General features: G+C 46.8%; 1 protein-coding gene across 8 annotated transcripts in view; it reads right to left on the reverse strand.

The window, feature by feature from the left end:
• The window catches only part of LOC121696233 (cytoplasmic dynein 1 intermediate chain 1), a 72,640-nt gene that overhangs the window by 10,984 nt on the left and 46,462 nt on the right, over window positions 1-15,194 (reverse strand). For all 8 annotated transcript variants that reach the window (XM_042077601.1, XM_042077600.1, XM_042077598.1 and 5 more), the window contains 4 exons: window positions 9,192-9,338; window positions 7,255-7,368; window positions 5,352-5,485; window positions 4,659-4,803 (listed from right to left, as the gene is read on the reverse strand). In XM_042077601.1, coding sequence (XP_041933535.1) covers window positions 4,659-4,803; window positions 5,352-5,485; window positions 7,255-7,368; window positions 9,192-9,338 — 540 coding nt within the window. The remainder of the gene's footprint in view (window positions 1-4,658; window positions 4,804-5,351; window positions 5,486-7,254; window positions 7,369-9,191; window positions 9,339-15,194) is intronic.

The raw sequence follows: 15,194 nt of genomic DNA on the forward strand, positions 1-15,194 counted from the left end.
GTGGGGTCATTATCCTCCCCGAGGAGCTGCAGATCAGCTTGCAGTGTGTTTTTTACCCCATGTGATGGGCAGACAAAAGGCCCTGGACGGACAGAAGCCCAGAGAGAGATGGAGTGAGAAAGAGAGAATGAAAAAAGAGAGGTAGAGGGAGAATGACAATAGCGATGGTAGAAACGTCTAGACAAGGGCACATTATGTAAAATGGAATATGTGGAGTTTGAGCGCTTGACTGCAGCAATTGCCTATGCCCTGTAACAAGAGAACTTTAGTTGAATGAGTGTGCGGGAACCTCTCAGCTCAGCTCAGTGCAGGTTGGATCACAGGTTTAACCCCGGCCGATTAGATACATATCCCTGTTTGCCCTCGTTTGGTCTTTGGCTGTTGAGTCATGCCATTCGGTCGCACACGTGCTCCGGCAAATGAAAAATGTTTCCCTTCATCCAGCTCCACTGCTCCCCCCCCCCCCCCCTCTCTCGGAACAAGCTCTGCCCACTCCGTGCCCGTGTGCCATGCGTGCGTGCCCGTCAGGCCTTGCCAGGCTGCGAGGGGAACTGACGAGAAACGCGCACGTTCCCCCAGCAGACAGAAAAATCATTAGGAAACACTTCTCCTCCACCGCAGTCTCGTCTTGTCTCGTCGTCTGGGATGCCGGTGAAAACTGGGACGCCGCTCCAAAGCTTGTGGGCGGGGCGGAGAGTGTGTGTGTGTGTGTGTTTGAGGGGGAGGGGGGGGGGTGAGGAGGAGTTGTTCTGATGAGAGAGGCTGCACCTCATCTACTTGTTTGTTTGTTTCCCACTCCTGTTATGGTCCTCCAGCAGGTTACTGGCAGGCAGTGGGGGTCAAATGAGTTCGGCATTGTTTAGATTGGAATAAACAATCCAAACTATCTTGCAGAGTGCTTAGCACCTCAGCACTTCTAACTGAGTGTGACTGTTATACAATGACAAATAGGGAAATAACAACAGAAATAAAACCTAAAATCATGCCATTTGCTCAGAGGGCCTGTCTCTCTCACTCTGTCTGTCTCACCCTCTCAGAGGGCTAGTCTCTCTTACTCTGTCTGTCTCGCCCTCTCAAAGGGCCGGTCTCACTCACTCTGTCTGTCTCGCCCTCTCACTCATGCCGCCGCCTCATCAGCAGTCTCGCTCTGTGGCCAGTGTTCCCGCCACCACAATATTTGTATATGTGAGTGTAAAAACACATTGAGAGCTCTGTCTCACCCTCTAGCTCCTCTCCCTCTCACTCGTTTCCCCCATCACACACACACACCCCCACCCTGGTCTCTCTTCAAGTCAAGTCTTTTCCAAGTGAGTGGAGCCGCTGGCTGCTGGTGGAGAAAGGGGGGGTCTCGAAGGGCTGCCTAAGGTAAGCAAACGGGAGCCAGTCAGCCAAGGTGTACCCAGGGCCGAGTACGCGGGGACGGGAGACAGACACGCATTCCTGTGGCCGTCCTCAAAGGCGAGGGAATTCCCCCGGAGCCACGAAATAACATACATGCGCACGCACCATCCCAGGAATGTTTTAATATGTGTCAAAAGAGCGAAAAAAAAGAGAGACACAACATATGTATGTGTGTGTGTTTAGCTCGCGGCAGGCATCTTTGAGAAGAGCGCCTTTGATTCTTCAGGCTATGCCCCTTTTGCTGCTGTGGTGGTGGTGGTGGTGGTGGGGGGGGGGGGCTTGCACCATGCAACGCTAACTTTAATTTACGGCCTTCTTCACTTAGTACCTTGAGGCATGATTATGATGTAGTAAATTATCGATAGCTTCCCATCACAACATCCACTGGAATTTCTAGGCAGAAAAACGCCCTGCTAATTGAGTTATTGATCATGATGCATAAGACTGGTAAGTGCTAATTTGTAAGTCATCACTGTCTGTCCTGCAGCCCTGAAACGTAATTACCGTACCGTAATTAACGTACACCCACTGAATGCTTTTGCTATTGGCAACTGTTGAAGAGTATATGATTTACTCCTGATAAGCAATCAGTCGTCGATAGTTGAAACAAAGATTCTGTGTGGGTAACCAATAGAGAGTCATTGGTGTACTTAAGGACACTTTGCACAAAAGTGTCAACATTTTTTTTTTTCCGTTTTGTATTTTGATAGTTTGATGGTTTCTCTGAGCTGAGTATGAGGCTAAAAATCTGTACACTGATGAACTGAAAGTCTTTTATTTGTTTATTGTGTGTAGGCTGACATAAGTGGCTGTGCTAATTGAGTGTAAATGCTAATTGCATGGCTGCTCCGGTGTATGGTATTCTGGTAAACAGAGCTGCATCTCCAAGTGTGAATCATGGTTGGAAACCCACAGTGCCTAAGTTAAAAGCAGTGCTGGCATGGGGACCTTTGCGTGGAAATAACTACACCACTTAAAAAAACAAAAAGGAAAATAAAAAAGTAATCAGATATATTCTTTCCCTAAACACAAACACACACACACACACACACACACACACACACACACACACACAACTTCCCCACCCCCTCTATGTGGGAACGGTACAAATGTGTTGATTGCATGTCTCCAGTTGAAGGAAGGCCTATGAGGACTATGGGCTCTGTTCCTTTCTCGTCTGTTATTCCAGAACTATTACACCACAATAGCCTCCACCAACTCCAGTCTTGAGATATAGATTTTGCTCTTTTCCCCCATTGGTCGTTACACCAATTACTTGACCATTGTCATGTTCGATTACCACCCTTGCCCTCCTGTGTCTCTTTCTCAGTTTGTCTTTGTGCTTCTCGCCCCTAACTTCTTTACACTAACTTTAATTCTCCTCCACTCAATCACTCCCTCTCTCAGTTCAATACATACTGAGATATAGCTTTTCTCCCCCTCTCTCTCTCTCTCTCTCTCTCTCTCTCTCTCTCTCTCTCTCTCTCTCTCTTTCTCTCTATCCCCTTGGTTGTGGTGACTGTGGTCCAACCCCATGTCTCCAGACATAAAGGGCAAGCATGTGAGCCCAGAGTCTGCAGCCTCTTCTCCTCCCCCTCTCCTCTCCTCTCCTCTCCTCTCCACTCCTTTCCTCCCAGTGTGTGGTTTGAACCCCAGTCAAGATCCACCATCCTCCTTCCTCTCTCTTTCTCTCTAAAACACACACACATATATATATACATATAAACTCACTCCCTCATACAAATACACTAACCTCTCTCTCTCTCTCTCTCTCTCTCTCACACACACTCACATAAATGTGTATATATATATATATATATATATATACACACACAATATGCACATACACACAAACCTCTCTCTCTCCTCCACCTCCTCCTCTATCCCCCCTTCTGTGGGTTGAGCCACACTCAGGCCGCAGTCCGGTCGGCATGTTGCCGCGGAGACACGTAATCACTCAGTCCTGGCCGGGAGATTGGCTGCCTGACTGACTGACTGACAGACTGGCGGGCCAGCTGATGTTTACCAGGGCGCCCCGCTACATGCTTTACCCTACTGAGCCAACACACTGTGGCACTTATACTCTCTCTCTCTCTCTCTCTCTCTCTCTCTCTCTCTCTCTCAGCCTCTCTCTGAAGGCTGCTTTTAGCTCACACTGAGGGTTCTAGTGACGTTGCGTAGGTGGCATCCGAATGGCTCCCCACAGGAGCCCTCTGCACAGGGCTTCAACTGAGAGGTGGGCAGGAATCATCATGCCATTGCTGCTCACAATACAGTATATACATAGTTTGTATATACAGTTAAGAACAAAATTATTCATACCCCAAGCAAATATTGATTTAATGTTGACTTTCTCTTGGCCATTATGTTTGTTCTGCCTGAAAATGACACTGCCACATGGCTAAAGGTTGTAAGACAATGTGGTAGAAACATACCCTGGAAATCCAGAGTTCTCGCGAGAGCATAATGGAATTGTCTCTGCGAGACACTCTGGCAAAGAGCAATGTTGCACGTTACTTTTACCCCAACATTCCGGGAAACCAGCTAAACTGATGAAGACAGCGCTGCAACGTTGGAGGACAGTACACATTGGTCGTAGTGTTATTCGATTGCGTCGAAGTCCGAAATAATTCAGAGTAAACATGGTCTAGTGTTATCCAATTGCCTGCAGTGAGATTAAGATGAGTTAAATGCATGCTTGTTGCCGCCCCTCGAGTTGGGCCATCCAGGTTTTAAGGCAGGAATGATTTTTTGCCATCACTCTGGCCTTGTGCTCACTTTTTTGACAGATTGAGGTCTGGACTCTGGCTGGGCCACTCTAAAATGTTGATACTGTTCTCTGTTAACCATTTCTTGCCTTGTTTGGTTTTATGTTTTGGATCATTGTGTGGTTTAATGGCCCAATGCTGCCTATTGGGGCAGGTCTCTCGGCAGACTGCCTGATCTTTTCCTCCAGAATCTTAATGTAGCCCCTTGTTTTAGTGTTACCTTTTACTTTGAGAAGGTCGCAAAGAATCGTTCCTGCCTCAAAACCCAGACTGCCGCTAAAAAGGTGCTGATTATTTAAAAAGGGCATGAATAATTGTGGACATGCCATTTTTCATAAAAAATGTTAAAAAAGATGAAAACGCTTCTTTTTTTGTATTCTTTGTTTCTACCACAAACTTTAGCCATATGGCAGTGTCATATACACGTGTAGTATTTGTTCTGAAAACTATTGATACATACATTGCATCATGAACTGAGGCCTGACGTACCTTCGTGCTCCACAGCTTGACAGTCCAGTCAAAGGAGGAGGTGACAAAGAGGTGGGAGAAGTCAACGGTGCCCACAGCGCCATGGCAACTGATGCCCGTTACTGGACCCTGGTGGCCCTCAAACATCTCACAGATGCCAGCCTTACTGTGGAGGAGACGGGCCTGGGGTGAGATACTATACAAGACAGTATACAGTGTAGTGCATTCTCAAAATGTTGTGTTCATTTAGCTAGACTATTAAAAGCAGCTAATCAGAAATCAAAGAATAGAAAGTGAAAGAAAAAAATGGAACCAACGATATCTCTTCCTCCAGCCTCAGCATGGAGCAATGAGCTGCACTTCTAAAAAGTCATCAAGGTGGTTGCATTCAGAAAGTATGTAAAAAGATGTATGAGTCTGTGTATATACATACATATGCAAGCGAATGATGTGTGAGTCTGTGTATACATTGCATAGGTGTATGCATATGTCTGCATGTACGGTAAGTGCATGTGTGTCTGCTGGTCTTGTGTTCTCTACAAACTCTGGAACTGATGCCCTTTACTGAGTCTCAGTCCTATGTATTTACCTCCACCTAGTGAGCGAGGCCTTCTTCTTTAATATGTCTTGCAGTGAAACATACAAATGTATGTCTTAATGGGTCATAGGTTGTGTGTGTGTGTGTGTGTGTGTCTCCACCTCCACCCATCCTACCTGCCATGTCTAGAGGCTGTGTAGACCGTTCCCTCCTCGCTTCCAACCACATAATTATTCACGTCTCCGGTGGGGAACGCCATCGCTGTCACAGCCACCGGTTTGGACTTGTTGTACACCAGCTCCATGCTCTCCTGCACGCGCACACACACACACACACACACACACACACACACACACACACACACACACACACACACATTTACACACACACATTCACACATGCACTCTCACACACAGACACACACACACAGACACACACACACACACACACACACAAACACAAACAAACACACACACACACACACACACACACACACACACCACAGCAAAAACAAGGTCTCTGAGTCTAGATTACTGGAGCAAGAACAGACAGCTCCGAGCCGCCCTCCACTTTCAACATTCTCTCTGATGAGATTCACCAGCATTTTAACATTCTTCTCTCAGCTTCTCTACACCACAGCTCTCAGGATAGACATTTGAGTCTTTTATCTGTGACTTATCTGTAGATAAATATGTCAAATGGGAATGAAATAAAGTGTAACTAGGTCACTGAAGTTGTTTGAACTGGAGAATTGCTAAAGTACATGACACCTCAGGCCACATAAGAAGAAAAAGTGTAAGGGAGTTAAGCCTGAATGATCACAGACTGTCAGTTTAGATCATGCTCCATTGAAGTAGTAATTTGTCACTCTGCAGCTCTACATGATACCCAACCTGCCCAGGGGTCCAATCCTACTGACACAGAGTTGGGGAGCCTGGAGGTCAGAGGTTAAGTACAGCAGGGATGGGGGTGGTGGAGCTGGACAGGTGAGATGAGTGGCCTGAATGTGGAAGTGGGGAGGGCCAGGCGTGTTCCTCAAAAATATTATTGACGTAAACATTATTTCTTATTCTGTGAAAACTTAATAAGGTGAGGAGAGATGTTTCTTGACATTTTAAAAAATACATAAGAGGCTTGTTCTACTTCAGTATAACTAAATTAAAAAAATGTTGAAGCTCAATATCTCAGAACACAGAGAACTTCATTATTCCAAGGGGACAATTTGCTAAAACATATTTGCACTTAATGTTAGGACTGACACTGACAGAGCACCAGGGACCAAACAGCAATGTTTCATTTTTTATACATTTATAATAATGTATAATGTATTATTTATTATAATAATACAGATCTAGCCCATGATCTGGTTTTGGTTTCTCAACAGCCAATCAAACTGTACCTCTTTCAATCGTGTTCCTGAAGAGGCTGTGTTGATTGGCTAGGATTGTTAATGGCTTGGTCAAGGCTGTGTACGAACACTGGAGATTGTTCAGCGCAAACACTGAGTGGACAGCTGAGGCACCGCAAAAAGCGATTCACTGAGTTTGACCAAAAGTGCATGAGACTAGAATCACTGCATGCACAGTAATTAAGGAAGTATTAAAATAAATACTGTATCAAGATTTGCTTTAGCGCAGCAGAAACTGGGCCCCGCTGTCTTAATTAACAGAGACCTCTCTGGTGTTCAAATGCCTTGTGCTGTATGTAAGTATATCTGTGTTTTTGGGAAACCCCCTGTAACTGATTAGCTATTGAGGACTGAAATTGAGTTCATTACTGTTGACTTCATTATTCATCTCTGAAGAGCTGGGTTTGCGGGCCAGGCTAGATAAAACACCCAAGTCCTCCCGAGCCCTCCATCTGGTCCTCATTCTGACTGATGCATAGCAGTGATCAGTGATCAGAGACGGGGGGAAGTGGATTACTGTAACAGGGCTCGAAGTTCATGAGTGTGGGGACCCTGCTGAGGAGATGAGGGCCTCATTGCTGGAGCCGATGAAGTGGTAGAGACACAGAAAATGGTGGCCATGCTGCTATAGGTGGACAATGTGAAGAGGGTGGGGACACAGCTGGACTTGCCTGCGGCTGGGACAGCATGTCCAGGCTCCAGGAGCACATCTTGCCGTCGGTGGAGACGGTGATGAGGTTGTTGGCGTTCTGGGTGCCCACCACGTTCACACAGTAGACGGGGTGCTGGGAGGAAGGAACAGTGGGAGGCCTTTTCACTTCAGTTTGCTGAAATACACTACCGTTCAAAAGTTCTAAGAGTCACTTAGAAATGTCCTTGTTTTCATCATTAATGTTGTAAATGACAGAAATGAAATGAAATGGCTGATCTTTAATGCAATATCTACATGTAAGTATACAGATGTCCATTATCAGCAACCATTCATCCAATGGTCCAAAGACACATTCTGTTTACTAATCTGATATTATTTTAAAGGGCTAACGGAGAAAACATTGGAGAACCCTTTTGCAATTATGTAAGCACATAATGTAATCTGAAAACTGCTGCCCTGATTAAAAAGACAATGCAACTGATCTCAGCTGGTATTCTGTCTATACTAAAGTGGAATGAACATTTCTAAGTGACCCCAAACTTTTGAACGGCAGTGTACATTTGATAAGAGTCCATATACCACCTTTGATCCAGAGTGGAATCTTAATGTCCATTTTAACGGTCAATAAGTCAAATATGGCCGCTGTAGCAGCAGTGCCTCTCTCCCTGTCTCTCCTCTCTCCCTGTCTCTCCCTCTCTCCCTGTCTCTCCCTCTCTCCCTGTCTCTCCTCTCTCCCTGCCTCTCCTCTCTTCCTGTCTCTCCTCTCTCCCTCTCTCCTCGTCTCTCCTCTCTCCCTCTCTCCTCTCTCCTCTCTCCCTGTCTCTCCTCTCTTCTCTCTCCCTCTCTCTCCCTCTCTCCTCTCTCCCTGCCACTCCTCTCTCCCTCTCTCCCTGTCTCTCCCTCTCTCCTCTCTCCCTGTCTCTCTCACTCCCCCATCTGTCTGTCTGTATTCATATTTTCTTCTCTCTCTTTCACTCGCACACACAGATCTGTTTGACATGTTTTTTTTGTTTTTCTTTAGGCTATCTTCCACTACAGGTGGAAGATCTTACACTACAGGTACACTACATGGACCCGACATACACATTGCACCCCCCACTCACTGTTTATTAAATCTTTTTTTATCTTTATTTATTCATCTCTATATATAGTTGGTGATCCCTCTACACAGGATGAAATTGATCAACTAATGCCATTTCACTGTTTTACAATAGTATCTCTATATTATGTGACAAATAACAAACAAATAACATTTTAATAATATTTGCATAACTGGGTACAATTATGTGTGTGTGTGTGTGTGTGTGTGTATGTCTATCACTTTGTGTATGTTATACATAAGTGTGTGAAGTGTGTGTGTGTGTGTGTGTGTGTGTGTGTGTGTGTGTTGGATGCACACACATACCTACTCCCCTGCATGTCTTCCCCTGCTCTTTTCCTCAGAGACAATAGGCCGCCTGTGCGGTATGATGACCAGGGGGCTGAGTCGGCAGCACTTACTTACTAAAACTGGACGCCGGTCTCTGGACACCAGACCAATGCACTTGATGGGACGGGGTGAACGCGCGCGGGCCTGATTGCCAGCACATTGATTTGTTGTTTGCGGTTCACAAAGGCGTCTTTCAGCGCGTGGACGGCTCAGATGAGACGCCACTCTCATTACTGGGGGCACGGGAGTGGAAACAGTCAGCATGTATGGCATCCAGGGTCGTGTGTGAGTGTGTGTGTGTGTGTGTGTGTGTGTGTCTGTGTGTGTGTGCGTGTGTGTGTGTGTGTGTGAGAGTGGGTGAGTGGGGGGGGGGGGGGGGGGGGGGGGGGACTGGACAATGTTGGTTGAGGTATCTGTATGTAAGTATACATGAATACATGTAGGTGGGTATTTTGTAAGGGTGTATGTGTGTATTAAGGGTTATGTGTGTGTGTGTGTGTGTGTGTGTGTGTGTGTGTGTGTCTTACTGTGTGCGCGGCAGCACACAGGGGCGTCCTCTGGACCGGCGTCCTCCGGTGGCTCCGGTTGTCCCACAGGGCGATCTGACCAGAGTAGGTGCCCCCCACCACCAGGTTGGGATGGAACCGCGCAAAGCCTACCGACACCACTGGAGACTGGAGGGGCGAGAGAGAGAGATGGAGAAAGAGTGTGAGAGAGAGTGAGCGAGGAAGAGAGAAAGGGAGAGAGAGAGTGTGAGAGAGAGGAAGACAGAGGGAGAAAGAAAGCGAGAGAAAGGGAGAGTGTGAGAAAGAGTGGGAAAGAGGGAGAGAGAGAGTGTTTTTTTTTTTGTTTTTTTTGTTTTGTCCTGTCTTGGTTTTCCTATGCACGTGTACAGACAATGGTCTTGTATGGTTGTGACGTGCTGTGTGTGTGTGTGTGTGTGACAAAGTGTAACAATGTTTGTAATGTTTGTACATGTTTATATCATTTTGTATTTGTATTTTCTTTAATTATTATTATTCCTGTGAACGCTTTGGCAATGCATCATATGGTTTGTCGTGCCAATAAAGCATATTTGAATTTGAATTTGAGTGAGAGAGCGGGCGAGACAGAAGGTACGACAGACAAAGAGCAGCGACAGAGAAACAGACGGAAATAAAGTTTGCAGAAATAGAAGAAAGATAAAGTGATGTATGAATAGGGGGAAGACAGAGAAATGGAGAAAGAAAGAACAGATGAGCAGAGCGGAGAGCAGAGAGGCTCTGTGGTGCTGATGGGTCGAGGGTGTGTGTGTGTGTGTGTGTGTGTGTGTGTGTGTGTGCGTGTGTGTGTGTGTGTGATGGAGTCTGTGGAGGAGACAATGCAGATGATTGTGGCTCCAGCAGTTTCATATTAGCCAATCATAAACAGCAGCCGGTGGAGCGAGACGTGTGGCCTCGTCTCCTCTTCTGCTGAGTGTGTGTGTGTGTGTGTGTGTGTGAGAGAGAGAGAGAGACAGAGAGAGAGAGTGTGAGTGTGTGTGTGTGAGAGAGAGACAGTGAGAGAGAGTGTGAGTGTGTGTGTGTGTTAACTAGTGTGAGCCTTCTGCTCCTCTTCTTTCCTCTTTTTTTCTTATTATTGAGTTTAAGTTCCCCTGAGTGTGGTTCCCATGAGGAGCATTTGTGTGTGAGTGTGTGTGTGTGTGAGCGTGTGTGTGTGTGTGAGCGCATTTAGTGCATATGGCTATGTGTGCACAAATGTGTCTTTGAATATGTTTGTTTGTGTACTATCTGTGTGTGTGTGTGTGTGTGTGTGTGTGCGTGTGTGTGTGTGTGTGTTATCTGAGAGGGTGTGTGTGTTTGTTTGTGTGTGTGTGTGTGTGTGTGTGTGTGTGTGTGTGTGTGTGTGTGTGTGTGTGTATGTGTGTTTTCCTGGGATGGAGGTTTTTCATCAGACAGTGGGAGAAGGCTGTGGTGCGTGCTGTGGAGACTCCTGGCTGATTAGTTGTGAGCGATCACACACGGCCAGACGCCACTCTCTCTCTCACTCACTCACTCTCACTCTCTCTCTCTCTTTGTCTCTCTCCCTCTCTCTCTCTCTCTCTCTCTCTCTCTCTCTCTCTCTCTCTTTGTCTCTCTCCCCCTCTCCCCCTCTCTCTCTCCCTCTCTCTCTCTCTCTTTCTCTCTCTCTCTCACATTACCCCTCTACTCCACTCTGCACCTCACCCCGACACTTGGAACAGAAAGAAACACTGTTTGCTTTGCTCTCCCGTGGCTACTGAACCAGAGCGAAAACTCCCCCCCCCCCATCTACCTCTCTCTCTCTCCCCTCTCTTCATCATCCTCCCTCTCTCCCTCTTTCTCTCTCTCTCTCTATGTCCCCCTTTCTTTTCTCTTTCTCTCTGTCCCTCCCACAAAACCATCTGCAGCCGCCAAGCCATGCACCCCGAGTTCATTTTAAAGTGACTGGAAAACAAACCAGAGCAAAAGAAAACACGCTTCTCCTCTCCTCTCTTTTCTCTCTCTTCACTCTCCACGTCCCCTCCTCCCAAAAGAAAATATGGCTTCCAAAAAGGCCAGGGTGCAGGCTTTCAGATGTGAGGCGTTTTTTTTTTTTATTCTTTTTTTTCCCCCTTTTTTTCAAAATAAACCGAAGCTCCGGGGATAAAAATAAAGTCTGGTGGCGTTGGCGGTCCAGTGGGAAAGAGAAAAAAGTGGATTTATTTACGCACAGGACAAAGGCAAAATCTGGTTTAAGGTTCGAACGCATTAAGAGACAATGTTTGATGGTCAGAATCGGAGAATGTTTGGGAGTCAGGGATAGATTTGGACTGATTGCCTGACTTACTGAGGCTTTCTCGTGGACATGCCAACGGGGGAAGATATTATGGAATGAATGACACCAAACACATCGTATACATTAGCCATACGGGTTTCTATTCAACATTGCGGGTGGAATGTTTCAAAGTCAACAGTTTCTGGTTAATAAATCGATCGATATCTGAGAACATAGAGGTCATGGCTTACGGGTGATTCTCATATGTCTGTCTCTCCCTCCCTCTCTCTCTCTCTGCCTCTCTCCTCTCTCTCTCTCTCTCTCTCTCTCCCTCTCTCTCTCTCTCTCTCTCTCTCTTTCCGTCTGCCCAAAGAACTGACTGAAGCACATTTTTCCTGCTGTCTTTTTTCAGAGGGCAGTCTGGCATTACTTCCTGTGTTACTGCTCCACTGTGAGTCTTTCATGTTAACTGAGAGACTGAGTGGACTGAAGACCATTTCAATCAGAGCCACATCACTGACCTCCTCACCTCTTTTCTCTACTTTATCTCTCTCTCTCTTCAGTTCTCTCTCCTCCCTCCTTCACCCTCATCACTCTCCTTCATCTCTCTTTCTTTGTCCCTCTCTCCTCCTTTTCTCTCTCACTCTATCTCCCTTTTTCTTTCCCAACTGATGCTGTCTTTCTCTTGTTCCCTCTTTCTCTCCCCGCTCTCTCTCTCACACACTCTCTCCCCTTTCTCTCTCTCTCCATCGCTTTCTCTCTCCTTCCCTATTTCTCTCTCACACACTGTTCCCCTTCCTCTCTCTCCATCTCTCTCTTTCACCCTGCCTTCTCTCTCTTTGTCCATCTCTCTCTCTTCCTCATCTCTCTCTCCATCTCTCTCTGTCTTAACCCCTCCCCTCTCTCCATCTCTCCCTCACTCTCCATCTCTTTCTCTCACTCACTCTCTCCATCTCTCTCTCCCTCACTCTCTCCATTTCTCTTGCTCGATCTCTCTCTATCTCTCTCTCTCTCTCCATCTCTCTCTCTCTCTCTCCATCTCTCTCGCTCGCTCTCTCTCTCTCTCTCCCTATCCATCAGTGACCCACTCCATAGACCTGTGCTTCATTAGCTCTAATGAGCGTGAGTCGTGGGTCACTGTGACCAGAGGCCAGTCCCTCCGCTACCCCAGCCCATTAATCAAGGCACTTAATGAACCCATCGTAACCCAAAACCCTCCCCTGCACCACAACCATACAGCTGATGCGCCACGCCAACAGCCTATCAGGTGGCGCGCACAAGCCTCTTCCTGCAGCGCGGGCCAATCAAAGCGCAGGGACCATCTCTTACCTCAATGCTTGGCAAGTGTTTTTATCAAAACAGCATGTTTATTAGTTGTACATACGTGTCGCTTTGGTGCCGCAGTTCAAACAGCTGTAGCGTAGGGATAGCAGTAAATTAGCAGGGCCACAGGGTCAACTTCATGGGTGGAAAATGCACACATGTAAAACTATGCGACCAAACGTAATCTGTCACTGTTGATCAGAACTTAGCTCATATTGTGAAACGCGAGAGAAACCACACCAGTGTGTGTAGTCAGGAGGGAATTGTGTTTCGGTGAGGTATTTCCAGTAGTCCGCTCTTTAAAACAGTAGATGCAGCCCGTGCAGTATATGAACGAGGGTCTTCCTTTTCAACAGGACTCATCGTGAAGGCCTTTTAATACAGTCTGATTTAAAGCCATCTGTGTGCTGCTGACATGTTTCCTATCATAAAACTGCATCGAATGTTGATCTCATTAACACAAACGCGAGGCAAATACTTAAAAATTTTGAGAACCTCAACGCTGACATAATGAATCGCAGACCCCTCCGCTCGAACATGTCATCTGAACTCCCGCTCTCCCTCTTCCTTTTCTCCCACTTCGTCTGAAGTCAGACGATGCAGACGTGCCAACCTTAAGACATTAAAGAGGAGGAGGACCGAGAAAAAAGACCAAGAAATCGGCCATATATTCACACCATATGTCCATGAAAAAAACAACACACTTCCCCTCTATCAGTTCCCCCATCTAAAGTGGGCCAATGCAGCCGGTCGTGTTTTCGGTAGTTGGAGACTGGGGAGCCCGCGCTCCGCACCACCCAGCTGCTACAACCCACCCCCGCCTTCACCGCCGCTACTGGGTTCGGCTCAATTTGTCCCGGTGGACCAGTTTGGTCGGGTTCTGCCAGAGGGGAAATTAGTCGACGCGAGGCGACGCACGGAGCCCGACTCCCGGGGCCTGCTTGTCATATTAGAGCGAGTGGTTGCCGACTGAGAGAGGCCATGCCTTTACATTTACTGCATGCGTTTGCTGGTAGCGCTTATAGTATTTACTACTGTTACTGAATCAACTCTATCTACTCCCCAACATTTTGAATTGGCCTTATTACACATGAACTAGTAGATTTGATTGATTAGGACATGTCTCAACAAAATACTCTATCCATCCATCCATCCATCCATCCATCGATAGAGCCATGCTCTCATCCATCATTCATTCATTTATTCTGCCAATTATTTAGTTCTGCCACTTGCATTCGTATTTGCATTATTTGTCCCAACATGTGACACTGCCTCTTCCATCTGACTGTACTCTCAGCCAGCGGTCGGCTCTCATCAGTCAACTCCTAAAATCCCCGGTGTGCAGCCCAGCTCGGCGAGCGAGCATAAGATGATGTCTGACAGGTTGACAGGTTCAGCGAAAATACCATTTAGAGACAATTTTCTGCTCTGGGAGTCTGAAAGCAAGAAATAACGGCATTACTGATAAAGAAATACCTTCTCAAAAGTTCCCTCACCTCTGTGTGTGTGTGTGTGTGTTTATGTGTATAGGTGTGTGTGTGTGTGTGTGTGTGTGTGTGTGTGTATGTTTATGTGTGTATGTGTGTGTGTGTGTGTGTGTTTATGTGTATAAATGTGTGTGGGTGTCTGTGTATGTCTAGTCCCTGAGTTTTAATAGCATCGGAGGGCTGCTAAGTGCTGGTGGCAGACAGCATTATATTAATAGGAAGTGTTCTGTTTGGAGTACTACACAGGGGCTGAACTATGATGAGAGACGGCACAGAGCGGTGGATTAGAAGGGAGAAACACACAAGCGCCTTCGTCACCTCACCCTTACCCCTCCGCCCCTTCCACTCCTCCCTCCACCCACCTCTCCCTCCATCACTTCACCACTTCACCCGACAATCTTTCCTCCTCTTTTTCTGAGTAAAAAAAACAAGAAAAGAAAAGAAAAAGAAAAGGGGCGACAAAGTTGAAGCCATTTGGTATGGAAGGAGGGAGTGCGTTACAGACAGCGTACACAGGAGAGTTCCAAAGAACACCCCCACAGCTACCACCACCCCCAGCCCCTCCAAGCACCCCCCCACCCCCGCCCCCGCCCCGACACAATCATATGGTTTTCAGCACCACTTATCAGGACCAGATGGACTCTGCTGTCCTCCGCTGGCATCCCTTTCTATCTCCCTCCCTCACTTACTCACTCTCTCAATCTCTGTCTCTCTCTCTCTCACTCTCTTCTTCTCTTTTTTATAACGACGCCCTGTGGATTTTGTCACTTTGCGGTTCTTGGCACGGCTTGTGTAATACCATATCTCCGTTTCAGAAAATAAAAAAAGGGAAAAGAATGCAAAAAATACAAGCAGTCATTCTTTCAGCAAATCTTTTTTCTCTTTCTCTCCTTCTTCACCCCTCTCTCTCTCTCTCTCTCTCTCTCTCTCGCTCTTTCACTCCCTCTTTTACTACCTTGGCCCAGC

The sequence above is a fragment of the Alosa sapidissima genome, chromosome 21, assembly GCF_018492685.1.
Source record: "Alosa sapidissima isolate fAloSap1 chromosome 21, fAloSap1.pri, whole genome shotgun sequence".
NCBI classification, from domain to species: domain Eukaryota; kingdom Metazoa; phylum Chordata; class Actinopteri; order Clupeiformes; family Clupeidae; genus Alosa; species Alosa sapidissima.